Below are 27,394 nucleotides of genomic sequence, written 5' to 3'. Positions count from 1 at the left end.
TTTTAATAGTTCGCTTTGTGTAATTGTTAACGGGCTCCCTGTGTATCTTGATGGGTTCCTTGTGTGTAATTGTTAACGGGATACCTATTGCATTTTAATAGGTTCCCTGCGTGGAATTGTTAACGGTATACCTATGCATCTTAATGGGTTCCCTGTGTGTAATTGTTAACGGGCTCCCTGTGTATCTTGATGGGCTCCTTGTGTGTAATTGTTATCGGGATACCTATGCATCTTAATGGGTTCCCTGTGTGTGATTGTTAACGGGATACCTGTGTATCTTGATGGGTTCCTTGTGTGTAATTGTTATAGGGATACCTATGCATCTTAATGGGCTCCCTGTGTGTAATTGTTAACGTGATACCTGTGTATCTTGATAGGTTCGCTTTGTGTAATTGTTATCGGGTTTCCTGTGTATCTTGGTGGGTTTCCTGTGTGTAATTATAATCGGGTTCCCTGTGTTGCTTCAGGTTCATGAAGCCCGTGCCTGCGGGATTCAAGATGCCACCGCACCACTTCATGGCCTACAGACTGACAAGGGTTGACAACGACGAGCACTGTGACACTGTGATTCAGCACGAGTGGTCCGAGGCGTTCTCCTGCTTCCTGCCGGAGAAACCCACCATGCAGCTGCCCAAGCTGAAGTAGACCACGTGATAGGCACGTGATTATATTAGTCCTCTTATGTAGAGGAAGCCTTATAATAATACCATAGGCTACCCAGGCTAGAAAATTAGACTCACGTCACGTAGCATGCATCCGGTACCCGTCCATATAGATGGAGTGTGTATTGTCTTATCATATATACGTTTTACCCTTTGGAGTAGTCTTATGCTACTCACAAGTAATATACTCATTTAAATTCGCTTATGTGCAATTGACTCATGTGCAATTGTTATATTCATTTCATACATTTATAGTTCCTGTCCCACGTCCATTTATTTGCGCGATGGGTCAAATACGAGTAAAGGCCCACTTTGCTCCTTCTTCCCTTTTTTTTCTTTCTAAGCACGCTATCGTTATCGTGGCTGCGATAGATGGAGGTGGATAGATTTTATTGACAAGCCTGTAGCTAGCTCTCTTGTCTACGCGACAAAGGGGTCGTCCACACTAACACGGATTCAAAAGTAGACGGGGGTGATCGTCCCATCTTTTAGGGTATAAAATTTCGTCCAACTTCCATCCCTTAGGGGGGGGGGGGGGGGGAGGTTGGAGGTTTTTTTCCGATTTTGCTATCTCTTAGGGTATAAAATTCACGACCAATTGCTATTCCTAAGGGGGTGTTAAACATTTTGTTCCGGTTGTGCAACTCTAAGGGTTAAGAATTCCTTTCTCTTAACGGTAGGAATTTCTGTTGAACAAGCCCAAAGGGCTATCCCCTGGGGTTAAAATTGATTTTGCCGACGATTCCCCGCCCGGCTAAGAAGTACAATCCTTTTTTGGCCTCTCCCCATACAAGATCGCTAAAGAGGAGGGTTTTTATATTCTTGATCAGTGCTGTAGGATTTATGAAACAGATGTTTTAGATGGGGGGTTAAATGTGTATAAATGAAAAAAAAAGAGAGAAATTGAAGCAAGCAGACACAGTCTTACCACAGGACCCCCACCACGCCGTTTCGCCTAAGTCACGTGATCGTTGACCTCTTCCTTCTCTGATCGTCGTGCAAGGAGAAAGTCGGCCGAATCCATTTTTTCTGTGGAAAACATCTGAGTTTGCTTTGAACATGGCGTCCAAATGCAAGGCCTCGGAGCAGCTGTCTGACTATGCTAAATCTCAATCGGTAGGGGTTCTTGTTGTTGTTTGACCGTGTTTTTTTATAAAAGTTTGTGGTTCGTTCCGTTGTGTCTTGCTTCGTTGCAGTTTTGTTGGCTGATGTGTGAATAATAGGATATTTGTTATGCAATTCCAACTTTCCCCCCTAAATGATGAATAAAGGTATCAACTATCTATAATGCCATGTATACTAAAGTTATATATCAAAATTAGTCTCAATCAACAAAGTGTGTTTTTGATTTTAGCCATTTTATAAAGTCAAGAGCTTCCAAAGATCTCTCTGCCGTTCTTTCACGAAAAACATGATGTTTTTTTAAGTCAATAAAAATATAACCCATTCTATTAAAACAATAAAGGCGATTGATTTGTTTTTTGTTATATATTATCTCTGACGGTTCATTAGCGGAACCACCATGGAGGGAGATCATATTGTTGTTGTTGGTTGTGTTTACTGGATAACATAGTTCACAATTCTTATCATATCGACAACAGTTAATTGCTGCATGTGTTCTTCTGCTACTTATCATGAATTTAAAGCTTTTCCCTATTTGTTTTTAGGAAATATATTCTTGTAAACTATCTACATTTTGTACAATTTAAGATCTGGAAAGTCTTATTGTGAGTTTTTGGCCATGTCACATCAGTCAATTCATGTTTAAAAATTTTATAACTAAAAACAAATTTTATAGCTACGACTAATGATGTCTCTAGTATTAAGCAGCTTCTATGAATCCAGCACCTCTGATATTAGTAGTAGATCTTCGCTTTGAAAAACAATACAAATGAGAAATAAACACAAGCAATGACCGGCCTTGGCAAAACATTTGAACATATAACCTGAGTATCAGGCGGAATTTTTTCCGAAGAAAATGAAGACAGGAAAATAATTTTTTTTAATGTTATAGAAAACGATTTCTCTGATTCTGCTAACACCAGGTCAAAAGTACTTTTGGAGTCCGCCATTACTCTGAGAACGAGCAGTCGATGGGCTAGGTTACTATATATAGCTGAACCAATCAGCGCGTCCTATTCGAGTACCCTTTGTTTTTTTGAGCAATCAGGAGCCATGCCGGAATCCGACATGAGAACATGCGATTCGAACAGTACTTGTATCAGGCCCTTGTCGATAGAAACATAGGAGGGCCTGATACTCAGGTTATTTGTACCTTAGAATGTGCGGCTAGCCTAACAGCATTGTATTAATCGTGCTTGTTTGTACCTTAGAATGCGGCTAGCCTAACAACATTGTATTGATTGTGTTTGTTTGTACCTTAGAATGCGGCTAGCCTAACAACATTGTATTGATCGTGTTTGTTTGTACCTTAGAATGTTGCTAGCCTAGATCGTGTTTGTTTGTACCTTAGAATGTGGCTAGCCTAACAGCATTGTATTGATCGTGTTTGTTTGTACCTTAGAATGCGGCTAGCCTAACAGCATTGTATTGATCGTGTTTGTTTGTACCTTAGAATGCGGCTAGCCTAACAACATTGTATTGTTCATGTTTGTTTGTACCTTAGAATGGGGCTAGCCTGACAACATTGTGTTGATCATGTGTGTTTGTACCTTAAAATGCAGCTAGCCTAACAACATTGTATTGATCATGTTTGTTTGTACCTTAGAATGCGGCTAGCCTAACAGCATTGTATTGATTGTGTTTGTTTGTACCTCAGAATGTGGCAGGCCTGACCACCAGTGCTGGTATCCCTGTGGACACGAATACAAGCAGCATGACGGCTGGCCCCCGCGGACCCCTCCTTATGCAAGACACCCAGTTCATGGACGTCATGTCTCATTTTGACCATGAGAGGATCCCTGAGCGAGTCGTCCATGCCAAGGGCGGCGGTGCCTTTGGGTACTTTGAGGTTACCAATGATATCACTAAGTACTGCAAGGCCAGGATCTTTGAAACTGTTGGGAAAAAGACTCCATGTCTGGTCAGGTTCTCCACTGTGGGTAAGGGATTGTTTTGGTGAGGTGGTGAGGTGGTGGGGTGGTGGGGTGGTGGGGTGGTGAGGTGGTGGGGTGGTGGGGTGGTGGGGTGGTGGGGTGGTGAGGTGGTGAGGTGGTGGGGTGGTGGGGTGGTGGGGTGGTGGGGTGGTGGGGTGGTGGGGTGGTGAGGTGGTGGGGTGGTGGGGTGGTGGGGTGGTGAGGTGGTGGGGTGGTGGGGTGGTGAGGTGGTGGGGTGGTGAGGTGGTGGGGTGGTGGGGTGGTGGGGTGATGGGGTGGTGAGGTGGTGGGGTGGTGGGGTGGTGGGGTGGTGGGGTGGTGGGGTGGTGGGGTGGTGGGGTGGTGGGGTGGTGGGGTGGTGGGGTGGTGGGGTGGTGGGGTGGTGGGGTGGTGGGGTGGTGGGGTGGTGGGGTGGTGGGGTGGTGGGGTGGTGGGGTGGTGAGGTGGTGGGGTGGTGGGGTGGTGGGGTGGTGGGGTGGTGAGGTGGTGGGGTGGTGGGGTGGTGAGGTGGTGGGGTGGTGGGGTGGTGGGGTTTGGACTTCTTTCAATAAAGTCGTCAGGCTTGTTTTTTTCAATAAGAGGGTGAAACTAGGGGTGTTGATAAAACTGTTTGTTTTGATAAGGTTTTGAGGCTGGCAGTGTTGATACTGGTGTTTATTTTAATATGGTGGTGAGGCTTTTTGATAAAGTTTTGAGACTAGGAGTGTTAATATTGGTGTTTGGACTGGGAGTGTTGATACTTACTGTATGTTTGTTTTGATAACATTACAAAGATTAACTGTTGATATTGATGCTGGTTTTGATAAGATAGTGAATCTGGGAGTGTTAATACCGATGTTTGTATTCAAATTGTGAGGTTTGTTTGTATTGATAAGTGGTGGATGTGGGAGTGTTAATACTGATGTTTGTATTCAAATTGTAGGGCTTGTTTGTTTTGATAAGGTGGTGGGTGTGGGTGTGTTTATACTGGTGTTTGTATTGATAGGTGGTGAGGCTGGAAGTGCTGATACAGCCAGAGATCCCCGTGGTTTCGCCATGAAGTTCTACACAGATGAGGGCAACTGGGACCTTGTCGGAAACAACACCCCTATCTTCTTCATCCGGGACCCAATTCTGGTAAATAAACAATAAATTCTGGTAAATTAACAATACATTAACAATACAATTCTGGTAAATAAACAATACAATTCTGTTAAATAAACATTGTAAATAAGCTTGATTTCCCTGTGAATTTAAACTGTCACACACATTTCACGTGTTTACTTTGCTTCTTGTAGATTGTCGATTGTTGTTTTAATCTTATTTTTTATTACTTTACTATATCATATTAACTAATTACTAATTATACTGTATTTACAGTTCCCCAGTTTTATTCATACACAGAAGAGAAATCCTGTTACACATTTGAAGGTGAGGTTTGGTTGTGTCATCCTCTTCATTAGGGCTATTTCCCACCATTTTCATTGCGATTAACCACCCATCATCTTAACTATTATCATTAACATTACCATCTCAACCATTATCATAATTATTATCATCTCAACTATTATTATTATCATTACCATCTTAACCATTATCATTAACATTCCCATTATCATTATCGTTATTGTTATCATTATCATTATCTTTATGGTGATTATTATTATTATCATGTCATCCTCTGTGTGCACTAGGATCTTGAGGGCACAAGCTACTGTGGCTAATTTTAAGCCAAAGGAATTAGCCACTTATGGGGAATTAGCCACAACTGAGACACTATAGTGACCAATTTAATCAAAATACCTTATTGGTCTCTTTAATTTCGCAACATTTAAGCCCAGTGAAATCCTATTCCTACAAACTTTAATGCCGGTATAGCAAAATTCAATATTCTTTCCATTTTGTTAGTTTATTTTTTTAATGACGACCAAGACCAAGACGATTAAGAACTTATGATTCTTAACTTTTGTGCCACAGCTTTGATGTACAGTATTAATGTCTTAGAAAATAGCATCAAGCACAATATGATTTCTACAGTTTTGTTTTGTTGTAATGTTTAAGGCGGCGCGCCGAGGTTGTTTTGGCTAAACAGCTTATGCACTATGTTCCCTACAGAAGACTCATTTTTGGCACGATTCTCGTAAATTTTTCAGATTTTATTGATACATCTATGCTTTATCAGATTCCACTAGATTCACTCTTCTTGGAAATCAAATTATTTTTTGTCATGCAAGTTAAAAGGAAGCAATATTTTTATATTAAAGTAAAAATCTTGAAATCTGCGCGATGAATTTTTTTCTAAATCTACAGTAACACCTAACAATATTCCAACTTGAAGCACACAAATTTTTGGCTTAAAACTGACCTGTCAAACTTCGCGATTGATGAATCTTTATTTCATGCCAAAATTGTCCTCGCAATGTTTGAAAAAATAAATGCACTCTTGCCTACCAAGATCCATCCCCGAATTTACAACCCCTGCTTAGTCCAAACCCTAAGGCAACTTGTGTGAGAGGGGCAAGAGAACCAGTTTTGCACAAGAATAAATTTCAGAGAGTCAATTCGAGAGTATTTTTGTTAAGATGATTTGAAAACTAAAGAATTTTTCCTTTTCAACATTTAAGCGCAACCCGCTCATCTTCCAAACTATTACCCGACTCTATTGGTAAAATAGGCCTTACCGAAAATACTTGCTTGATGTAGTTGTATGTCGAACCTGCGTTTATGAGAAATTAGAATCAAAATTTGAGTATCTGAACGCCCTTCAAACAAAGTCCACGCTAGTGTCACACATGGTAATCGACGATAGCTGCCTTGCTTGTTTCACATGTGACAAAGTTGCACAGTTTTAAGCCAAAAATTTGTGTGCTTCAAACTGTAGTATTGTTAGGTGTTACTGTGAATTTAGAAAAAAATTCATCGCAAAAATTTGATATTTTTATTTTAATATAAAAATATTTCTTTCATTTACCTTGCATGAAAAAAAATAGTGTGAATCTTGCGGGATCTGACAAAGCATAAATGTATTAATAAAATCTGAAAAATTCACGAAAATCGAGTCAAAAATGAGTCTAATATAGGGAACTTAGTAAAAGCTGTTTAGCCAAAACAACCTCCGCGCACCACCTTAATCAAATTCTCGGAGAAATGCGTTTTTGACAATTTTGAGAAATTTAAAATGATTTTGCACCTAAATCGCAAAATGTCACAAAATATCCAATCCTTTTTTTGCAAAATTAAGTGCCCACAAAATATACTGTAGTAACAATATGGTAACCAATAGTAACTGAAGATTTCAAGAATTATCCTCTTTGTTAAAATATTATGCTACCCGGAACTACATAGGAAACAGTACGTTATCTTGATGTATTAGAAATAAGATTTCAAGGTGAAAGATTGTTATTCAAAATTCACGAGTATAGGAAACAGACATTTACCACCGTGGCAAACATAGTTAGCAATAGAATTCACCACATGGGGAAGGAATTTGCATTTTGCGAAGTGGCAAGCAGTAGCACGCATGGAGTCATCAGAATCATTACTACTGTATCATTATCAGCATCATTATTATATAATAACCACTATCATAACCACTGTCATCACTACTTTACCATTATAATGAAATAATTACCAAACAATCATACAACTCCTCATCTCCTCAGGATGCCAACATGTTTTGGGACTTTATCACTCTTCGTCCTGAGACCACCCACCAGACGTCTTTCCTGTTCAGTGACCGAGGCATCCCTGATGGGTTCCGCCACATGAACGGCTATGGAAGCCACACCTTCAAGATGGTGAACAGCAAGGGGAAGGCTGTGTACTGCAAGTTCCATGTGAAGGTACGGAGGTCACCTAGAAGGGGTGAGATTATTATTATTATTATTATTATTATTATTATTATTATTATTATTATTATTATTATTATTATTATTATTATTATTATTATAGCTATTGCTATTACTAAACCTATTATTGTTATTGTTAGTTTCTTATTATTATTTTGTAGACGGACCAGGGAATCAAGAATTGCCCAGTCGAGAGAGCTACAGAGCTTGCAGGCACCGACCCAGACTACAGCAATAGGGATCTTTATAATGCCATTGCTGAGGGGAACTTTGTAAGCATAGTGCCATTGCCATCATCCTTGCACTATGTATTAGCTCAGTGACAAAAAGCTCAAACTTCAATGACACTTTACAAAAAGTCGCATCAATTTAAAAAAAAGTCACATTTGATCATTTTGTTTGCTATTACTCACGAAGTAGATAGATAAATTCCCCCCCTTATTAGATGTGAAATGGGCTTACTAGAAATGTCATGCCATGTTTTTCCGTCATGTCGAACTTTGTAATGAAAATGCTATTGCTGAGGGAAACTTTGTGTTAGTATAACACCATTGCCAAGGGGAACATTGTTTAGTATAACACCATCGCCAAGGGGAACATTGTGTTAGTATAACACCATTGCCAAGGGGAACATTGTTTTAGTATAACACCATTGCCAAGGGGAACATTGTGTTAGTATAACACCATCGCTGAGGGAAACTTTGTGTTAGTATAACACCATTGCCGAGGGGAACATTGTTTAGTATAACACCATTGCCGAGGGGAACATTGTTTAGTATAACACCATTGCCAAGGGGAACATTGTGTTAGTATAACACCATTGCCGAGGGGAACATTGTGTTAGTATAACACCATTGCTGAGGGGAACATTGTTTAGTATAGCACCATTGCCAAGGGGAACATTGTGTTAGTATAACACCATTGCCAAGGGGAACATTGTTTAGTATAACACCATCGCCAAGGGGAACATTGTTTAGTATAACACCATCGCCAAGGGGAACTTTGTGTTAGTATAACACCATTGCCAAGGGGAACATTGTGTTAGTATAACACCATTGCCAAGGGGAACATTGTTTAGTATAACACCATCGCCAAGGGGAACATTGTTTAGTATAACACCATTGCCAAGGGGAACATTTAGTATAACACCATTGCCGAGGGGAACATTGTGTTAGTATAACACCATTGCCAAGGGGAACATTGTTTAGTATAACACCATTGCCAAGGGGAACATTGTTTAGTATAACACCATTGCCGAGGGGAACATTGTTTAGTATAACACCATTGCCAAGGGGAACATTGTTTAGTATAACACCATTGCCGAGGGGAACATTGTTTAGTATAACACCATTGCCAAGGGGAACATTGTTTAGTATAACACCATCGCCAAGGGGAACATTGTGTTAGTATAACACCATTGCCGAGGGGAACATTGTGTTAGTATAACACCATTGCCGAGGGGAACATTGTGTTAGTATAACACCATTGCCAAGGGGAACATTGTGTTAGTATAACACCATCGCCAAGGGGAACATTGTGTTAGTATAACACCATTGCCAAGGGGAACATTGTTTAGTATAACACCATTGTCGAGGGGAACATTGTGTTAGTATAACACCATTGCCAAGGGGAACATTGTGTTAGTATAACACCATTGCCGAGGGGAACATTGTGTTAGTATAACACCATTGCTGAGGGGAACATTGTTTAGTATAACACCATTGCCAAGGGGAACATTGTGTTAGTATAACACCATTGCCAAGGGGAACATTGTTTAGTATAACACCATCGCCAAGGGGAACATTGTTTAGTATAACACCATCGCCAAGGGGAACTTTGTGTTAGTATAACACCATTGCCAAGGGGAACATTGTGTTAGTATAACACCATTGCCAAGGGGAACATTGTTTAGTATAACACCATCGCCAAGGGGAACATTGTTTAGTATAACACCATTGCCAAGGGGAACATTTAGTATAACACCATTGCCGAGGGGAACATTGTGTTAGTATAACACCATTGCCAAGGGGAACATTGTTTAGTATAACACCATTGCCAAGGGGAACATTGTTTAGTATAACACCATTGCCGAGGGGAACATTGTTTAGTATAACACCATTGCCAAGGGGAACATTGTTTAGTATAACACCATTGCCGAGGGGAACATTGTTTAGTATAACACCATTGCCAAGGGGAACATTGTTTAGTATAACACCATTGCCGAGGGGAACATTGTGTTAGTATAACACCATCGCCAAGGGGAACATTGTGTTAGTATAACACCATTGCCGAGGGGAACATTGTGTTAGTATAACACCATTGCCGAGGGGAACATTGTGTTAGTATAACACCATTGCCAAGGGGAACATTGTGTTAGTATAACACCATCGCCAAGGGGAACATTGTGTTAGTATAACACCATTGCCAAGGGGAACATTGTTTAGTATAACACCATTGCCGAGGGGAACATTGTGTTAGTATAACACCATTGCCAAGGGGAACATTGTTTAGTATAACACCATTGCCGAGGGGAACATTGTGTTAGTATAACACCATCGCCGAGGGAAACATTGTGTTAGTATAACACCATTGCCAAGGGGAACATTGTGTTAGTATAACACCATTGCCAAGGGGAACATTGTGTTAGTATAACACCATTGCTGAGGGGACATTGTTTAGTATAACACCATTGCCGAGGGGAACATTGTTTAGTATAACACCATTGCCAAGGGGAACATTGTTTAGTATAACACCATTGCTGAGGGGAACATTGTGTTAGTATAACACCATTGCCGAGGGGAACATTGTTTAGTATAACACCATCGCCAAGGGGAACATTGTGTTAGTATAACACCATCGCCAAGGGGAACATTGTGTTAGTATAACACCATTGCCAAGGGGAACATTGTGTTAGTATAACACCATTGCCAAGGGGAACATTGTTTAGTATAACACCATTGCCAAGGGGAACATTGTGTTAGTATAACACCATTGCCGAGGGGAACATTGTTTAGTATAACACCATTGCCAAGGGGAACATTGTGTTAGTATAACACCATTGCCAAGGGGAACATTGTGTTAGTATAACACCATTGCCAAGGGGAACATTGTGTTAGTATAACACCATTGCCGAGGGGAACATTGTTTAGTATAACACCATTGCTGAGGGGAACATTGTTTAGTATAACACCATTGCCAAGGGGAACATTGTTTAGTATAACACCATCGCCAAGGGGAACATTGTGTTAGTATAACACCATTGCCGAGGGGAACATTGTTTAGTATAACACCATTGCCGAGGGGAACATTGTTTAGTATAACACCATTGCTGAGGGGAACATTGTTTAGTATAACACCATTGCCAAGGGGAACATTTTTTAGTATAACACCATCGCCAAGGGGAACATTGTGTTAGTATAACACCATTGCCGAGGGGAACATTGTTTAGTATAACACCATTGCCAAGGGGAACATTGTTTAGTATAACACCATCGCCAAGGGGAACATTGTTTAGTATAACACCATTGCCAAGGGGAACATTGTGTTAGTATAACACCATTGCTGAGGGGAACATTGTGTTAGTATAACACCATTGCCAAGGGGAACATTGTTTAGTTTAACACCATTGCCAAGGGGAACATTGTTTAGTATAACACCATTGCCGAGGGAAGCATTGTTTAGTATAACACCATTGCCGAGGGAAACATTGTTTAGTATAACACCATTGCTGAGGGGAACATTGTGTTAGTATAACACCATTGCTGAGGGGAACATTGTGTTAGTATAACACCATTGCCGAGGGGAACATTGTTTAGTATAACACCATTGCTGAGGGGAACATTGTGTTAGTATAACACCATTGCCGAGGGGAACATTGTTTAGTATAACACCATTGCTGAGGGGACATTGTTTAGTATAACACCATTGCCGAGGGGAACATCGTTTAGTATAACACCATTGCCAAGGGGAACATTGTTTAGTATAACACCATTGCTGAGGGGAACATTGTGTTAGTATAACACCATTGCCAAGGGGAACATTGTTTAGTATAACACCATTGCCAAGGGGAACATTGTTTAGTATAACACCATCGCCAAGGGGAACATTGTGTTAGTATAACACCATTGCCGACGGGAACATTGTGTTAGTATAACACCATTGCCAAGGGGAACATTGTTTAGTATAACACCATTGCCAAGGGGAACATTGTTTAGTATAACACCATTGCCAAGGGGAACATTGTGTTAGTATAACACCATTGCCGAGGGGAACATTGTGTTAGTATAACACCATTGTCAAGGGGAACATAGTGTTAGTATAACACCATTGCCAAGGGGAACATTGTGTTAGTATAACACCATTGCCGAGGGGAACATTGTGTTAGTATAACACCATTGCCAAGGGGAACATTGTTTAGTATAACACCATTGCCAAGGGGAACATTGTTTAGTATAACACCATTGCCAAGGGGAACATTGTGTTAGTATAACACCATTGCCGAGGGGAACATTGTGTTAGTATAACACCATTGTCAAGGGGAACATAGTGTTAGTATAACACCATTGCCAAGGGGAACATTGTGTTAGTATAACACCATTGCCGAGGGGAACATTGTGTTAGTATAACACCATTGTCAAGGGGAACATAGTGTTAGTATAACACCATTGCCAAGGGGAACATTGTGTTAGTATAACACCATTGCCGAGGGGAACATTGTGTTAGTATAACACCATTGCCAAGGGGAACATTGTTTAGTATAACACCATTGCTGAGGGGAACATTGTGTTAGTATAACACCATTGCCAAGGGGAACATTGTTTAGTATAACACCATTGCCGAGGGAAGCATTGTTTAGTATAACACCATTGCCGAGGGAAACATTGTTTAGTATAACACCATTGCTGAGGGGAACATTGTGTTAGTATAACACCATTGCTGAGGGGAACATTGTGTTAGTATAACACCATTGCCGAGGGGAACATTGTTTAGTATAACACCATTGCTGAGGGGAACATTGTGTTAGTATAACACCATTGCCGAGGGGAACATTGTTTAGTATAACACCATTGCTGAGGGGACATTGTTTAGTATAACACCATTGCCGAGGGGAACATCGTTTAGTATAACACCATTGCCAAGGGGAACATTGTTTAGTATAACACCATTGCTGAGGGGAACATTGTGTTAGTATAACACCATTGCCAAGGGGAACATTGTTTAGTATAACACCATTGCCAAGGGGAACATTGTTTAGTATAACACCATCGCCAAGGGGAACATTGTGTTAGTATAACACCATTGCCGACGGGAACATTGTGTTAGTATAACACCATTGCCAAGGGGAACATTGTTTAGTATAACACCATTGCCAAGGGGAACATTGTTTAGTATAACACCATTGCCAAGGGGAACATTGTGTTAGTATAACACCATTGCCGAGGGGAACATTGTGTTAGTATAACACCATTGTCAAGGGGAACATAGTGTTAGTATAACACCATTGCCAAGGGGAACATTGTGTTAGTATAACACCATTGCCGAGGGGAACATTGTGTTAGTATAACACCATTGCCAAGGGGAACATTGTTTAGTATAACACCATTGCTGAGGGGAACATTGTGTTAGTATAACACCATTGCCAAGGGGAACATTGTGTTAGTATAACACCATCGCCAAGGGGAACATTGTTTAGTATAACACCATCGCCAAGGGGAACATTGTGTTAGTATAACACCATTGCCGACGGGAACATTGTGTTAGTATAACACCATTGCCAAGGGGAACATTGTTTAGTATAACACCATTGCCAAGGGGAACATTGTTTAGTATAACACCATTGCCAAGGGGAACATTGTGTTAGTATAACACCATTGCCGAGGGGAACATTGTGTTAGTATAACACCATTGTCAAGGGGAACATTGTGTTAGTATAACACCATCGCCAAGGGGAACATTGTGTTAGTATAACACCATTGCCGAGGGGAACATTGTGTTAGTATAACACCATTGCCAAGGGGAACATTGTTTAGTATAACACCATTGCCAAGGGGAACATTGTGTTAGTATAACACCATTGCCAAGGGGAACATTGTGTTAGTATAACACCATCGCCAAGGGGAACATTGTGTTAGTATAACACCATTGCCGAGGGGAACATTGTGTTAGTATAACACCATTGCTGAGGGGAACATTGTTTAGTATAACATCATTGCCAAGGGGAACATTGTTTAGTATAACACCATTGCCAAGGGGAAAATTGTTTAGTATAACACCATTGCCAAGGGGAACATTGTTTAGTATAACACCATTGCCAAGGGGAACATTGTGTTAGTATAACACCATTGCCAAGGGGAACATTGTGTTAGTATAACACCATTGCCGAGGGGAACATTGTTTAGTATAACACCATTGCCAAGGGGAACTCTTCAAGTATGAATAGGAGTGATTGACAACAAATATAACAAGAGCCAACAAAATGATTTTACTGAATCATGAGACATTCTGTGCTATGCTAGGAAGTGTTTACAGGAAATGCTTAAAACAGAAAGTTGTACACATAACCCACTTTTTGTAAACAGCATTTCTGTACGCATTCTCTTCTAGCCATCTTGGACCATGTACATCCAAGTGATGACATTTGCTGAAGCAGAGAGCCACAGGTTTAACCCATTTGACCTTACCAAGGTAAATCACAAACAGTAGCAAACCTTTTCCTTAGTAAGGTACTATATGCCTTATAGCTTGTTATAGTACATAAATAAAGGCAACCTTTTATAGCGTGATGCTGTTCAAGACCAAGTTTTAAATTAATTAATAGGTATCATTGTTAATCGGTTCAGATTGATATGAACATCTATACTGTCATGCTTTGATGTGCTCTCACTCATTTCTCGGCATGCTTTTGGCTAGTGATTTCATATCAATGAAGATACAGTTTTTACATCCTCATTGGCTTATTTACAGAACTGTTAACATGGTCATGGTAGCATCTGTCACGCTGTAAGTGGCATATTCATGTAATTCAAAACTATTCTCAATATCTATTTGTTTTATTTATTTACTTATTTTGGTTTAATGAGATATTAATTTCAAAGAAATTTCATCCTTCAAATGATAAAGTAAATTACAGTAGATATTGCATGGGGAACTCTGCATGGGGCCAGATCTGAAGGAGACAATAATTACCATTAATATAGTATTAATATAGTATATTATAATATTATATATATATATAGTATTAATATAGTATATTATAATATTATATATATATATATATATATACTATATTAATACTATATTAATGGTAATTATTGTCTCCTTCAGATCTGGCCCCATGCAGAGTTCCCCATGCAATATCTACTGTAATTTATATATATATATATATATATATAATATTATAATATACTATATTAATACTATATTAATGGTAATTATTGTCTCCTTCAGAGATCTGGCCCCATGCAGAGTTCCCCATGCAATATCTACTGTAATTTATATATATATATATATATAATGCCCCATGCCCCCATATATATATATATATATATATATAATATTATAATATACTATATTAATACTATATTAATGGTAATTATTGTCTCCTTCAGATCTGGCCCCATGCAGAGTTCCCTCTCATCCCTGTTGGAAAGATGGTGCTGAATAGAAACCCCAAGAACTACTTTGCGGAGATTGAACAGAGTGCCTTCAACCCAGCTAGCATGGTCCCAGGGATTGAGGCTTCCCCTGATAAGATGCTGCAGGTACGGTGGGGTATATCACAACAACAAACAGCAAAAACAACAACAATCCCATAAACAGCAATGATGACAACAAACAACAACACTAAATAAACAATAATAATGACAACAAACGACAACAACAGAATCAACAATAACAATAATGACAACAACCAATATAAAGACTTTTCATAATAAACAGTAATGACAACAAGTCTGGGAACTAGGAGCTCAACAACAATGATAATAACAAGCAACAAACATCACAAAATATGTGATGTATAACAACAACAATGATAATAACAAGCAACAAACATCACAAAATATGTGATGTATAACAACAACAATGATAATAACAAGCAACAAACATCACAAAATATGCGATGTATAACAACAACAATGATAATAACAAGCAACAAACATCACAAAATATGTGATGTATAACAACAACAATGATGATAACAAGCAACAAACATCACAAAATATGTGATGTAAAACAACAACAATGATAATAACAAGCAACAAACATCACAAAATATGTGATGTATAACAACAACAATGATAATAACAAGCAACAAACATCACAAAATATGTGATGTATAACAACAACAATGATAATAACAAGCAACAAACATCACAAAATATGTGATGTATAACAACAACAATGTAAGGCATGAGGAGTACTGTAAGGCATGTATAAAAATGATGAAAAGGTGCCAAAGAAAATAATTGATCTTTTGATTGTATACACTGTTTACTTATAATTAAGGTAATTCTTTTGAATTGCACTGCGCACCACTTCTGCGCATAGTGGCCCGCGCTGTTTGTTCGAATATTCCGGTATTAAGTGCAAGCGAGTGCCACAGTTGTACAAGAAAACAAAGCAAAAGGTGCACGTTTTTTACTTAAAATCGCTATGACAGAAAAACGAAGTCGGTTACCCCCATTTTTTATTTGCTCAAATAGTTGAATATATACGAAAAAATGATATACTGAAAGAAGAAGAAAAGTTGAAGAAAATTATTTATACATTGACCAAATTAAATCAAAATTTTTGCAATATCGGTTGATGATTCTTTCACACACTTGATAATTGCAGCCAGATGACAAAATGTTGACTGACAGATACTCTTTAACTATGTCTTGCCTCTATTTCTATAGGGTCGCTTGTTTTCCTACCATGACACCCACCTTCACCGACTTGGCACAAACTACACCCAGCTTCCAGTCAACTGTCCATTCAGGACCCGTGTTGCCAACTACCAGCGGGATGGACCCCAGACATTTGACAATCAGGGTAATAAACTCCAGTGGGATGGGCCCCGACATTTGACAATCAGGGTAATGAACTCTAGTGGGATAGACCCCAGACATTTGACAATCAGGATAATGAACTCTAGTGGGATGGACCCCAGACATTTGACAATCAGGGTAATGAACTCCAGTGGGATGGACCCCAGACATTTGACAATCAGGGTAATGGACTCTAGTGGGATAGACCCCAGACATTTGACAATCAGGGTAATAAACTCCAGTGGGATGGGCCCCGACATTTGACAAACAGGGTAATGAACTCTAGTGGGATAGACCCCAGACATTTGACAATCAGGGTAATGAACTCTAGTGGGATGGACCCCAGACATTTGACAATCAGGGTAATGAACTCCAGTGGGATGGACCCCAGACATTTGACAATCAGGGTAATGAACTCTAGTGGGATGGGCCCAGACATTTGACAATCAGGGTAATGAACTCTAGTGGGATGGACCCCAGACATTTGACAATCAGGGTAATGAACTCTAGTGGGATGGACCCCGACATTTGACAATCAGGGTAATGAACTCTAGTGGGATGGACCACAGACATTTGACAATCAGGGTAATAAACTCCAGTGGGATGGACCCCAGACATTTGACAATCAGGGTAATGAACTCTAGTGGGATAGACCCCGACATTTGACAATCAGGGTAATGAACTCTAGTGGGATGGACCCCAGACATTTGACAATCAGGGTAATGAACTCCAGTGGGATAGACCCCAGACATTTGACAATCAGGGTAATGAACTCTAGTGGGATGGACCCCAGACATTTGACAATCAGGGTAATGAACTCTAGTGGGATAGACCCCGACATTTGACAATCAGGGTAATGAACTCTAGTGGGATGGACCCCAGACATTTGACAATCAGGACAATGAACTCTAGTGGGATGGACCCCAGACATTTGACAATCAGGGTAATGAACTCTAGTGGGATGGACCCCGACATTTGACAATCAGGGTAATGAACTCTAGTGGGATGGACCACAGACATTTGACAATCAGGGTAATAAACTCCAGTGGGATGGACCCCAGACATTTGACAATCAGGGTAATGAACTCTAGTGGGATAGACCCCGACATTTGACAATCAGGGTAATGAACTCTAGTGGGATGGGCCCAGACATTTGACAATCAGGGTAATGAACTCTAGTGGGATGGGCCCAGACATTTGACAATCAGGGTAATGAACTCTAGTGGGATGGACCCCAGACATTTGACAATCAGGGTAATGAACTCTAGTGGGATAGACCCCGACATTTGACAATCAGGGTAATGAACTCTAGTGGGATGGACCCCAGACATTTGACAATCAGGGTAATGAACTCCAGTGGGATAGACCCCAGACATTTGACAATCAGGGTAATGAACTCTAGTGGGATGGACCCCAGACATTTGACAATCAGGGTAATGAACTCTAGTGGGATGGACCCCAGACATTTGACAATCAGGGTAATGAACTCTAGTGGGATAGACCCCGACATTTGACAATCAGGGTAATGAACTCTAGTGGGATAGATAGACCCCAGACATTTGACAATCAGGGTAATGAACTATAGTGGGATAGACCCCAGACATTTGACAATCAGGGTAATAAACTATAGTGGGATGGACCCCAGACATTTGACAATCAGGGTAATGAACTCTAGTGGGATGGACCCCGACATTTGACAATCAGGGTAATAAACTCTAGTGGGATGGACCACAGACATTTGACAATCAGGGTAATAAACTCCAGTGGGATGGACCCCAGACATTTGACAATCAGGGTAATGAACTCTAGTGGGATAGACCCCGACATTTGACAATCAGGGTAATGAACTCTAGTGGGATGGGCCCAGACATTTGACAATCAGGGTAATGAACTCTAGTGGGATGGGCCCAGACATTTGACAATCAGGGTAATGAACTCTAGTGTGATGGACCCCAGACATTTGACAATCAGGGTAATGAACTCTAGTGGGATAGACCCCGACATTTGACAATCAGGGTAATGAACTCTAGTGGGATGGACCCCAGATATTTGACAATCAGGGTAATGAACTCCAGTGGGATAGACCCCAGACATTTGACAATCAGGGTAATGAACTCTAGTGGGATGGACCCCAGACATTTGACAATCAGGGTAATGAACTCTAGTGGGATAGACCCCGACATTTGACAATCAGGGTAATGAACTCTAGTGGGATGGACCCCAGACATTTGACAATCAGGACAATGAACTCTAGTGGGATAGACCCCAGACATTTGACAATCAGGGTAATGAACTCTAGTGGGATAGACCCCAGACATTTGACAATCAGGGTAATGAACTCTAGTGGGATAGACCCCAGACATTTGACAATCAGGGTAATGGACTCTAGTGGGATAGACCCCAGACATTTGACAATCAGGGTAATGAACTCTAGTGGGATGGACCCCAGACATTTGACAATCAGGGTAATGGACTCTAGTGGGATAGACCCCAGACATTTGACAATCAGGGTAATGGACTCTAGTGGGATGGGCCCAGACATTTGACAATCAGGGTAATGAACTCTAGTGGGATAGACCCCAGACATTTGACAATCAGGGTAATGAACTCTAGTGGGATGGACCCCGACATTTGACAATCAGGGTAATGAACTCTAGTGGGATGGACCCCAGACATTTGACAATCAGGGTAATGGACTCTAGTGGGATGGGCCCAGACATTTGACAATCAGGGTAATAAACTCTAGTGTGATAGACCCCAGACATTTGACAATCAGGGTAATGAACTCTAGTGGGATGGACCCCGACATTTGACAATCAGGGTAATGAACTCTAGTGGGATGGACCCCAGACATTTGACAATCAGGGTAATGGACTCTAGTGGGATGGGCCCAGACATTTGACAATCAGGGTAATGAACTCCAGTGGGATGGACCCCAGACATTTGACAATCAGGGTAATGAACTCTAGTGGGATAGACCCCAGACATTTGACAATCAGGGTAATGGACTCTAGTGGGATGGGCCCAGACATTTGACAATCAGGGTAATAAACTCCAGTGGGATAGACCCCAGACATTTGACAATCAGGGTAATGGACTCTAGTGGGATGGGCCCAGACATTTGACAATCAGGGTAATGAACTCTAGTGGGATAGACCCCAGACATTTGACAATCAGGGTAATGAACTCTAGTGGGATGGACCCCGACATTTGACAATCAGGGTAATGGACTCTAGTGGGATAGACCCCAGACATTTGACAATCAGGGTAATGGACTCTAGTGGGATAGACCCCAGACATTTGACAATCAGGGTAATGAACTCTGGTGGGATAGACCCCAGACATTTGACAATCAGGGTAATGAACTCTAGTGGGATAGACCCCAGACATTTGACAATCAGGGTAATGAACTCTAGTGGGATGGACCCCGACATTTGACAATCAGGGTAATGGACTCTAGTGGGATGGGCCCAGACATTTGACAATCAGGGTAATGAACTCTAGTGGGATGGACCCAGACATTTGACAATCAGGGTAATAAACTCTAGTGGGATAGACCCCAGACATTCGACAATCAGGGTAATGAACTCTAGTGGGATGGACCCCGACATTTGACAATCAGGGTAATGGACTCTAGTGGGATGGGCCCAGACATTTGACAATCAGGGTAATGGACTCTAGTGGGATAGACCCCAGACATTTGACAATCAGGGTAATGAACTCTGGTGGGATAGACCCCAGACATTTGACAATCAGGGTAATGAACTCTAGTGGGATAGACCCCAGACATTTGACAATCAGGGTAATGAACTCTAGTGGGATGGACCCCGACATTTGACAATCAGGGTAATGGACTCTAGTGGGATGGGCCCAGACATTTGACAATCAGGGTAATGAACTCTAGTGGGATGGACCCAGACATTTGACAATCAGGGTAATAAACTCTAGTGGGATAGACCCCAGACATTCGACAATCAGGGTAATGAACTCTAGTGGGATGGACCCCGACATTTGACAATCAGGGTAATGGACTCTAGTGGGATGGGCCCAGACATTTGACAATCAGGGTAATGGACTATAGTGGGATGGACCCCAGACATTTGACAATCAGGGTAATGAACTCTAGTGGGATGGACCCCAGACATTTGACAATCAGGGTAATAAACTCTAGTGGGATAGACCCCAGACATTTGACAATCAGGGTAATGAACTCTAGTGGGATGGACCCCAGACATTTGACAATCAGGGTAATGAACTCTAGTGGGATAGACCCCAGACATTTGACAATCAGGGTAATGAACTATAGTGGGATAGACCCCAGACATTTGACAATCAGGGTAATAAACTCTAGTGGGATAGACCCCAGACATTTGACAATCAGGGTAATGAACTCTAGTGGGATGGACCCCAGACATTTGACAATCAGGGTAATAAACTCTAGTGGGATAGACCCCAGACATTTGACAATCAGGGTAATGAACTCTAGTGGGATGGACCCCAGACATTTGACAATCAGGGTCGTAATGAACTCTAGTGGGATAGACCCCAGACATTTGACAATCAGGGTAATGGACTCTAGTGGGATAGACCCCGGCATTTGACAATCAGGGTAATAAACTCCAGTGGGATAGACCCCAGACATTTGACAATCAGGGTAATGAACTCCAGTGGGATGGACCCCAGACATTTGACAATCAGGGTAATGAACTCTAGTGGGATAGACCCCAGACATTAAACAATCAGGGCAATGCAACTCAATCTTGAAACTCAACAACAATTCATAGATCATAGTTGTGAAAAGGGGAGTTACATTTATTGCAATTTGCAAAACAACAAACATTCACTAAAATACTTTATTCCCTTTTCTTTAGAAGGTGCCCCTAACTACTTCCCCAACAGCTTCTCGGGCCCCATGGATGATGTGGCCAAGTACTCCCCTTCTCAATTCACTGTGCGTAAATGTAGTGAGGTTTTATGAGTACTTTAATTGCTTGAATAAGTGCCTCACATTAGAAGGAAAATAGGAATAAGCACACACCCGAATAAGCGCCCTGCCTAAATGCCCTCAATGGACTTCAAAGATGAGGAGGAATGCATGTTAGAAGCACATGCAGTAACAAAATATGGTTCTGGGAAAATGTTTACTTGTCGTTGACAGATTTGAACAAACAAGTGCCTTCCCATATATGCGTCCCCTTCCCCTTCTTGGACATGAACAATTAAATATTGGAAGTCACCAATTGGAGCAGAAAACAAGACTACTGGGACCCCTTTGGTTATTGAGAACTCTTGTGAAAGCATAATGTGGTGTCTTGACTGGCTTCCTATAAAGCTTGGAAATTTAACAGTTTATTCTCAAGGAAACTTAACCATCTACAGTCTGTCCGCAAGAAAACTTCAACAATCCTCATGCAAATTGAACAGTCGATTGCACAAGTAGAATAGCTTGAATATGGTAGATGTATAGATCCTTTAGGGCGTGTAAAATGACGTCATGGCTGGCCTTTTTCTGATGCATAACGCAATTTTTAACCTTTTATTATGTTTGCCCAGGTTTCTGGGGACTGCGCCCGCTACAACAGTGCTGATGATGACAATTTTACCCAAGTATGGTTACACCTATCTACATACCTAATAATGTTTCTCAAACCCAATGCAAGAGGTGCTAATTGTGTCTAGGATGGCTTGGTTGACCACAAGATGAAGCATGTTAAAATAGTACCATCATTGCTGACGCATCGTGTATGGGGATAGGATTTTCCCAAGTTGCACCTTACCCAAGAGTTTAATTTATCTATCCATGTGCATAGCCAGGATTTGCTGAGGGGTAAGGGGATAGTGGGCAGGGGCTTTCAGCGCAATTATAGACATCTTGTGAAGATTTATAAAATCTGATTATTGGACAAGGCTTCTATGAGTATATGATATAGTAACCCTTACACGCACCTAAATTCTACTCCTCTAGGCTTCTTAGATCCTTTCCCCAACTCTTAAAAGATTTCTGTTTTCCTCTGACCACCCCAAGGGTGATACCCCTCCCCCTTTCCCCTTCCCTTCCCTTCTGCCATTCAAATCCCTCTTCGTGGTGCCACAGAACCCTTCCTTCTCCCGTCACCTTTCTTTTGAGGAGTCCATCCAATTTTTCCCCATCTTCAGGTGACGACCTTTTGGACTAAAGTGTTAAATGATGAAGAGCGCATGCGGCTAGTAAAGAACATCGCTGGCCACGTGAAGGACGCCAAGGACTTTATCCAAAAACGATGCGTAAGTGAATCCTTTATCTAGTATAATAATCTTTATTATCATTGTCATCGTCACCATAATCGTTATTATTATCATTATTATTTATAGTTATTATTATTGATATCAGCGTCATTATAATTGTTATTGTTGTTGTTGTTATTGATACTGTTTTATTTACATTTTGCGTGAAGGGGGAGGGGCTGGGGTAATGCTGAGCGTCTTACAATGAAGCACAGGTCTGCAGTAATTATTTCTTCAAGATTGGTAACAATCAGACTGTTTGATAAAGTTAAAGGGCTAATTCATCCAATAACCCCCCAGTATCTGCTCTAAACTATCTCCCTCTTTATTCCAGGTGCAACAATTCACTAAGGTTCACCCAGACTTCGGAAATGGAATTGCGCGAGAGCTGCAAAAACATCAAGTAAGTGGATAATAATAAGACGTCAAGTAAGTGGATAATAATAAGACATAAGAGACAGGCGGGTATTTGTGTTTGTGGGGGAAGGGGGGGGGTGGCAGGAGCTTTATAGATGGGGGTATACAAATGTATGATTATTAAATTAATCAATTGTGAGTTTAGAAGCTAGTACCGCAATTTTTTATTACAAAATAAAGATTTTACTATCTTCAGATGTACTTTTAAAGTAACCTTTAGAAGCACGGATAGATTTCTCGAGAATTGTTCCTTGATGGTATTTTAATAGTTGCTATGAATAGAGGCACTTGCGCTAACCCTGGACCTTATTATAAACGCTTGCAAGCAGTCGAAGTTACACGCCATTAGCTGTAAATGCCGGCAAACGGTGTATCAATCATACAATACTTATTCACCACTGTTACGGTCAGTTTTCACGTGGACGCAAGTGTACCTTATCGCTTGATATCACCCTTGTATTTCTCAAACCCACTTTTCCACTTTCCAATTTATCCGTGCCAAAGTTTCTGTTGTCGAGCGAAGAGAATCTAAGGTTCACCCTGCCACTTTCAATGTAACCGTTCGCTTCGTGCTCAAACCCACTGCCATCTTTTTGTTCCACTTTTTATTCGACATTCGTTCTGTCTTACCATTTGCCGTTTGACAGTAAAATGGAATTGAATTTATCGACTTCAGTACTGCCTTTCCTATTTCCTCCATGTCGATGTGGTCTTATCCATACTTTAGCTTCGGAAGAGCACTTTTAACTTGTAATTTCAAATGAAAGCGTGATTCAGAGCACTTTTAACTTGTAATTTCAAATAAAAGTGTGATTCAGAGCACTTTTAACTTGTAATTTCAAATGAAAGAGTGTGATTTAGAGCAATTTTAACTGGTATTTTTCAAATGAAAGTGCGATTCAGAGCACTTTTATCTTGTAATTTCAAATGAAAGTGTGTGATTCAGAGCTCTTTTAACTTGTAATTTCAAATGAAAGTGTGTGATTCAGAGCACTTTTAACTTGTAATTTCAAATGAAAGTGTGTGATTCAGAGCACTTTTAACTTGTAATTTCAAATGAAAGTGTGTGATTCAGAGCACTTTTAACTTGCAATTTCAAATGAAAGTGTGTGATTCAGAGCACTTTTAACTTGTTATTTCAAATGAAAGTGTGTGATTCAGAGCACTTTGAACTTGTAATTTCAAATGAAAGGGTGTGATTCAGAGCACTTTGAACTTGTAATTTCAAATGAAAGGGTGTGATTCAGAGCACTTTTATCTTGTAATTTCAAATGAAAGTGTGTGATTCAGAGCTCTTTGAACTTGTAATTTCAAATGAAAGTGTGTGATTCAGAGCACTTTCAACTTGTAATTTCAAATGAAAGTGTGATTCAGAGCACTTTCAACTTGTAATTTCAAATGAAAGTGTGTGATTCAGAGCTCTTTGAACTTGTAATTTTAAATGAAAGTGTGTGATTCAGAGCACTTTGAACTTGTAATTTCAAATGAAAGGGTGTGATTCAGAGCACTTTGAACTTGTAATTTCAAATGAAAGGGTGTGATTCAGAGCACTTTGAACTTGTAATTTCAAATGAAAGTGTGTGATTCAGAGCTCTTTGAACTTGTAATTTCAAATGAAAGTGTGTGATTCAGAGCACTTTTATCTTGTAATTTCAAATGAAAGTGTGTGATTCAGAGCACTTTTAACTTGTAATTACAAATGAAAGTGTGTGATTCAGAGCTCTTTGAACTTGTAATTTCAAATGAAAGTGTTTGATTCAGAGCACTTTTATCTTGTAATTTCAAATGAAAGTGTGTGATTCAGAGCACTTTGAACTTGTAATTTAAAATGAAAGTGTGTGATTCAGAGCTCTTTGAACTTGTAATTTCAAATGAAAGTGTGTGATTCAGAGCACTTTCAACTTGTAATTTCAAATGAAAGTGTGTGATTCAGAGCACTTTGAACTTGTAATTTTAAATGAAAGTGTGTGATTCAGAGCTCTTTGAACTTGTAATTTCAAATGAAAGTGTGTGATTCAGAGCTCTTTGAACTTGTAATTTCAAATGAAAGTGTGTGATTCAGAGCACTTTCAACTTGTAATTTCAAATGAAAGTGTGATTCAGAGCCTTGGGACTTGACAAAAGGCTTTATTATCTTTTTGATGGTTTAGGGCCGAAATTCTTGTAGTTTGATGGTTATTACAGTTCACCTTTCGTTTGCTTTGCCTCACACTCTGGACTGCTGGACTACTCGCGTTACTCGCAGAATTGACGTCAAAACACGATGATTAAAAAAGATAATTACATTAATGATTATAGGCTGACTTTGATTTCCAGATTGAAGTAATAGGCATGAAAACCTATTGCAAGTATAAGCAAATTACGTAGCCATATACAATCCCGCCTTTGATCCATCTTATCCAATCACACACTGTCTCTATGAAAACTTGCAAGAATTAGCAATTTACTTAGCATACATTCCCGCCTTTGATCTATCTCACCTACTGTATTTAGAACGTCTCTGTCAGGAGGAATTTTATCGCCTTTGATCTATCTCACCTACTGTATTTAGAACGTCTCTGTCAGCAGGAATTTTATCGCCTTTGATTTATCTCACCTACTGTATTTAGAACGTCTCTGTCAGCAGGAATTTTATCACAAAATGCCAGGAGTGAGAAAGCGCTCATTTCTATTCGCCGACTCGGGAAAGCTATAGCTATAAGATTGAATCGATCAACAGAGTAAAACACTGAGTGCTTTTGTTGTGCAACAGCGGCCGCCATTTCTAAAAGTCTTAAAAAATCAGCGTGCAACAAGTTGTGGCGCGTCATAAATAAGCAACATCAATGCACAACGCGCAACGCAACAATGATGCGCCACAAGTAACGTCAGTGTCAGTAGTTTTTTTATTTCCTTGCTGAACTCCAGGATCGCACAATATCATGAACAGCCATACCAGGGAAGAATATCATTTGGCCACCCCCCCCCCCCCCCCCCCTCCGCCCCTCTCCAGTCCTTTTCTTTTTCACAACAGGGAGTTGCTTCGTTGTGTATCTTTCACGTCCGCTTACGTGGTGCATATTATTTCCTTTCAGAAGAGTGCGTCTTCGGTCGCAGCACACGCCGCCCTCTGAGTTATTCACGTGCACTTCACGTGACGTGTTCTTAAACAACAGCAAACGGTAGACGTAAATGGTTATGGTACTTCTGGCCTCACGATACCCGTGTCTGGTCTTCCTCGTGTCTGTGTAGTGTAGCCATTTAGTGGTGTGGCGATTGCATGTGGCGAGCACGTGATAAAAAAACAGGTTAAACAAGAATGAACACTTGGCTTCAAAATGGTTAAACAAGAAATAATTGTTGTTGTAGTGATACATTAGTATCATTATCAGTACAAATGATAAACACGTGATTGACAAGAGGTTAGACAGGATGAAAACGTGATTTGAAACAGGTTAGACAGGAAATCACTGACGCTGTAGTGATGCTGTGTATCAGTGAACATATGATGAACACAAGAGTATAAACACAGCAAGTGATCGTAGCGTGTTCTAAACCAGGATTATAACATTTGAAAAGGGCATATCTGATTGTCAGATTGGAAATCTTTAGAAATGGACTTGTCTGTGTCGTGATTCCAATTTTATGTATGCTTAATAAACTGTTCAGTGTGAATGATTAAACGGGTGGTTTTCTAGTGTCCACCTCTCTATCTTCCCAGCGTACACATTGATTACCAATGAGTAATGATAACAGTTGATATCGCTTGGTACCATTTCATGAATTGGTGATCAAGTACTACTATCTGCGATCACAATGGAAATAATTATTTATTGCAAAAAGTAATAAACAATTGTTAGCGAATGATTAGTTAACACCTCTAGTGCAGCAAACCTGCCATTGTTTGACCACCCTGTTCGCTAGTGCTGCTCTGAGGTTCACCGACATTTACTTTGTCTTGTGATCAATCGAGCGAGGCATCGCTAGGGATTTGAGCACTGTTTACAAGGTGCTCTCCGATGGCGCTAATGATAATTGTGCTAACTGATCTTAAGTGTTGTCAATATATATCACTCAGAAAACTAATCTTTATTGATTTGTTACTCCGGTCTACATTATTTTGTAGTTAAAGTCAATGCCAGCCTAGACTTGTGGCAGTC

General features: G+C 40.4%; 1 protein-coding gene across 2 annotated transcripts; it reads left to right on the top strand.

Annotated features, from left to right (window-relative positions):
• Positions 1–1,619: 1,619 nt before the first annotated feature.
• Positions 1,620–26,917, top strand: LOC5513487 (catalase). Of its 2 annotated transcripts, none has more exons than XM_048722880.1 (14): positions 1,620–1,778; positions 3,442–3,724; positions 4,704–4,834; positions 5,078–5,128; positions 7,360–7,539; positions 7,707–7,817; positions 14,149–14,229; positions 15,153–15,305; positions 16,443–16,578; positions 21,446–21,525; positions 22,128–22,181; positions 22,731–22,838; positions 23,173–23,241; positions 26,333–26,917. In XM_048722880.1, the coding sequence occupies exons 1-14, from the start codon at positions 1,722–1,724 to the stop codon at positions 26,366–26,368; spliced, it is 1,530 nt and encodes a 509-aa protein (XP_048578837.1). In that variant the 5' UTR covers positions 1,620–1,721; the 3' UTR covers positions 26,369–26,917. The 2 variants fall into 2 exon arrangements, with proteins under 2 accessions (XP_048578837.1, XP_048578836.1); XM_048722879.1 differs by having other exon boundaries at positions 26,330–26,917.
• The last annotated feature ends 477 nt before the right edge of the window (positions 26,918–27,394 follow it).

The sequence above is a fragment of the Nematostella vectensis genome, chromosome 15 (assembly GCF_932526225.1).
Source record: "Nematostella vectensis chromosome 15, jaNemVect1.1, whole genome shotgun sequence".
In the NCBI taxonomy this organism is placed as follows: Eukaryota; Metazoa; Cnidaria; class Anthozoa; order Actiniaria; family Edwardsiidae; genus Nematostella; species Nematostella vectensis.
The sequence above is the reverse complement of the archived record's forward strand: the minus strand, read 5'-3'. Positions and strand labels throughout refer to the sequence as shown.

Excerpts from the sequence above, each read along its gene's own strand:
- LOC5513487 (XM_048722879.1), top strand. The coding sequence starts at position 1,722 with ATGGCGTCCAAATGCAAGGCCTCGGAGCAGCTGTCTGACTATGCTAAA. Across the intron at positions 7,540-7,706 it reads ACTGCAAGTTCCATGTGAAG|ACGGACCAGGGAATCAAGAA; the intron begins GTACGGAGGTCA and ends ATTATTTTGTAG. Across the intron at positions 23,242-26,329 it reads GAGAGCTGCAAAAACATCAA|AAGAGTGCGTCTTCGGTCGC; the intron begins GTAAGTGGATAA and ends ATTTCCTTTCAG.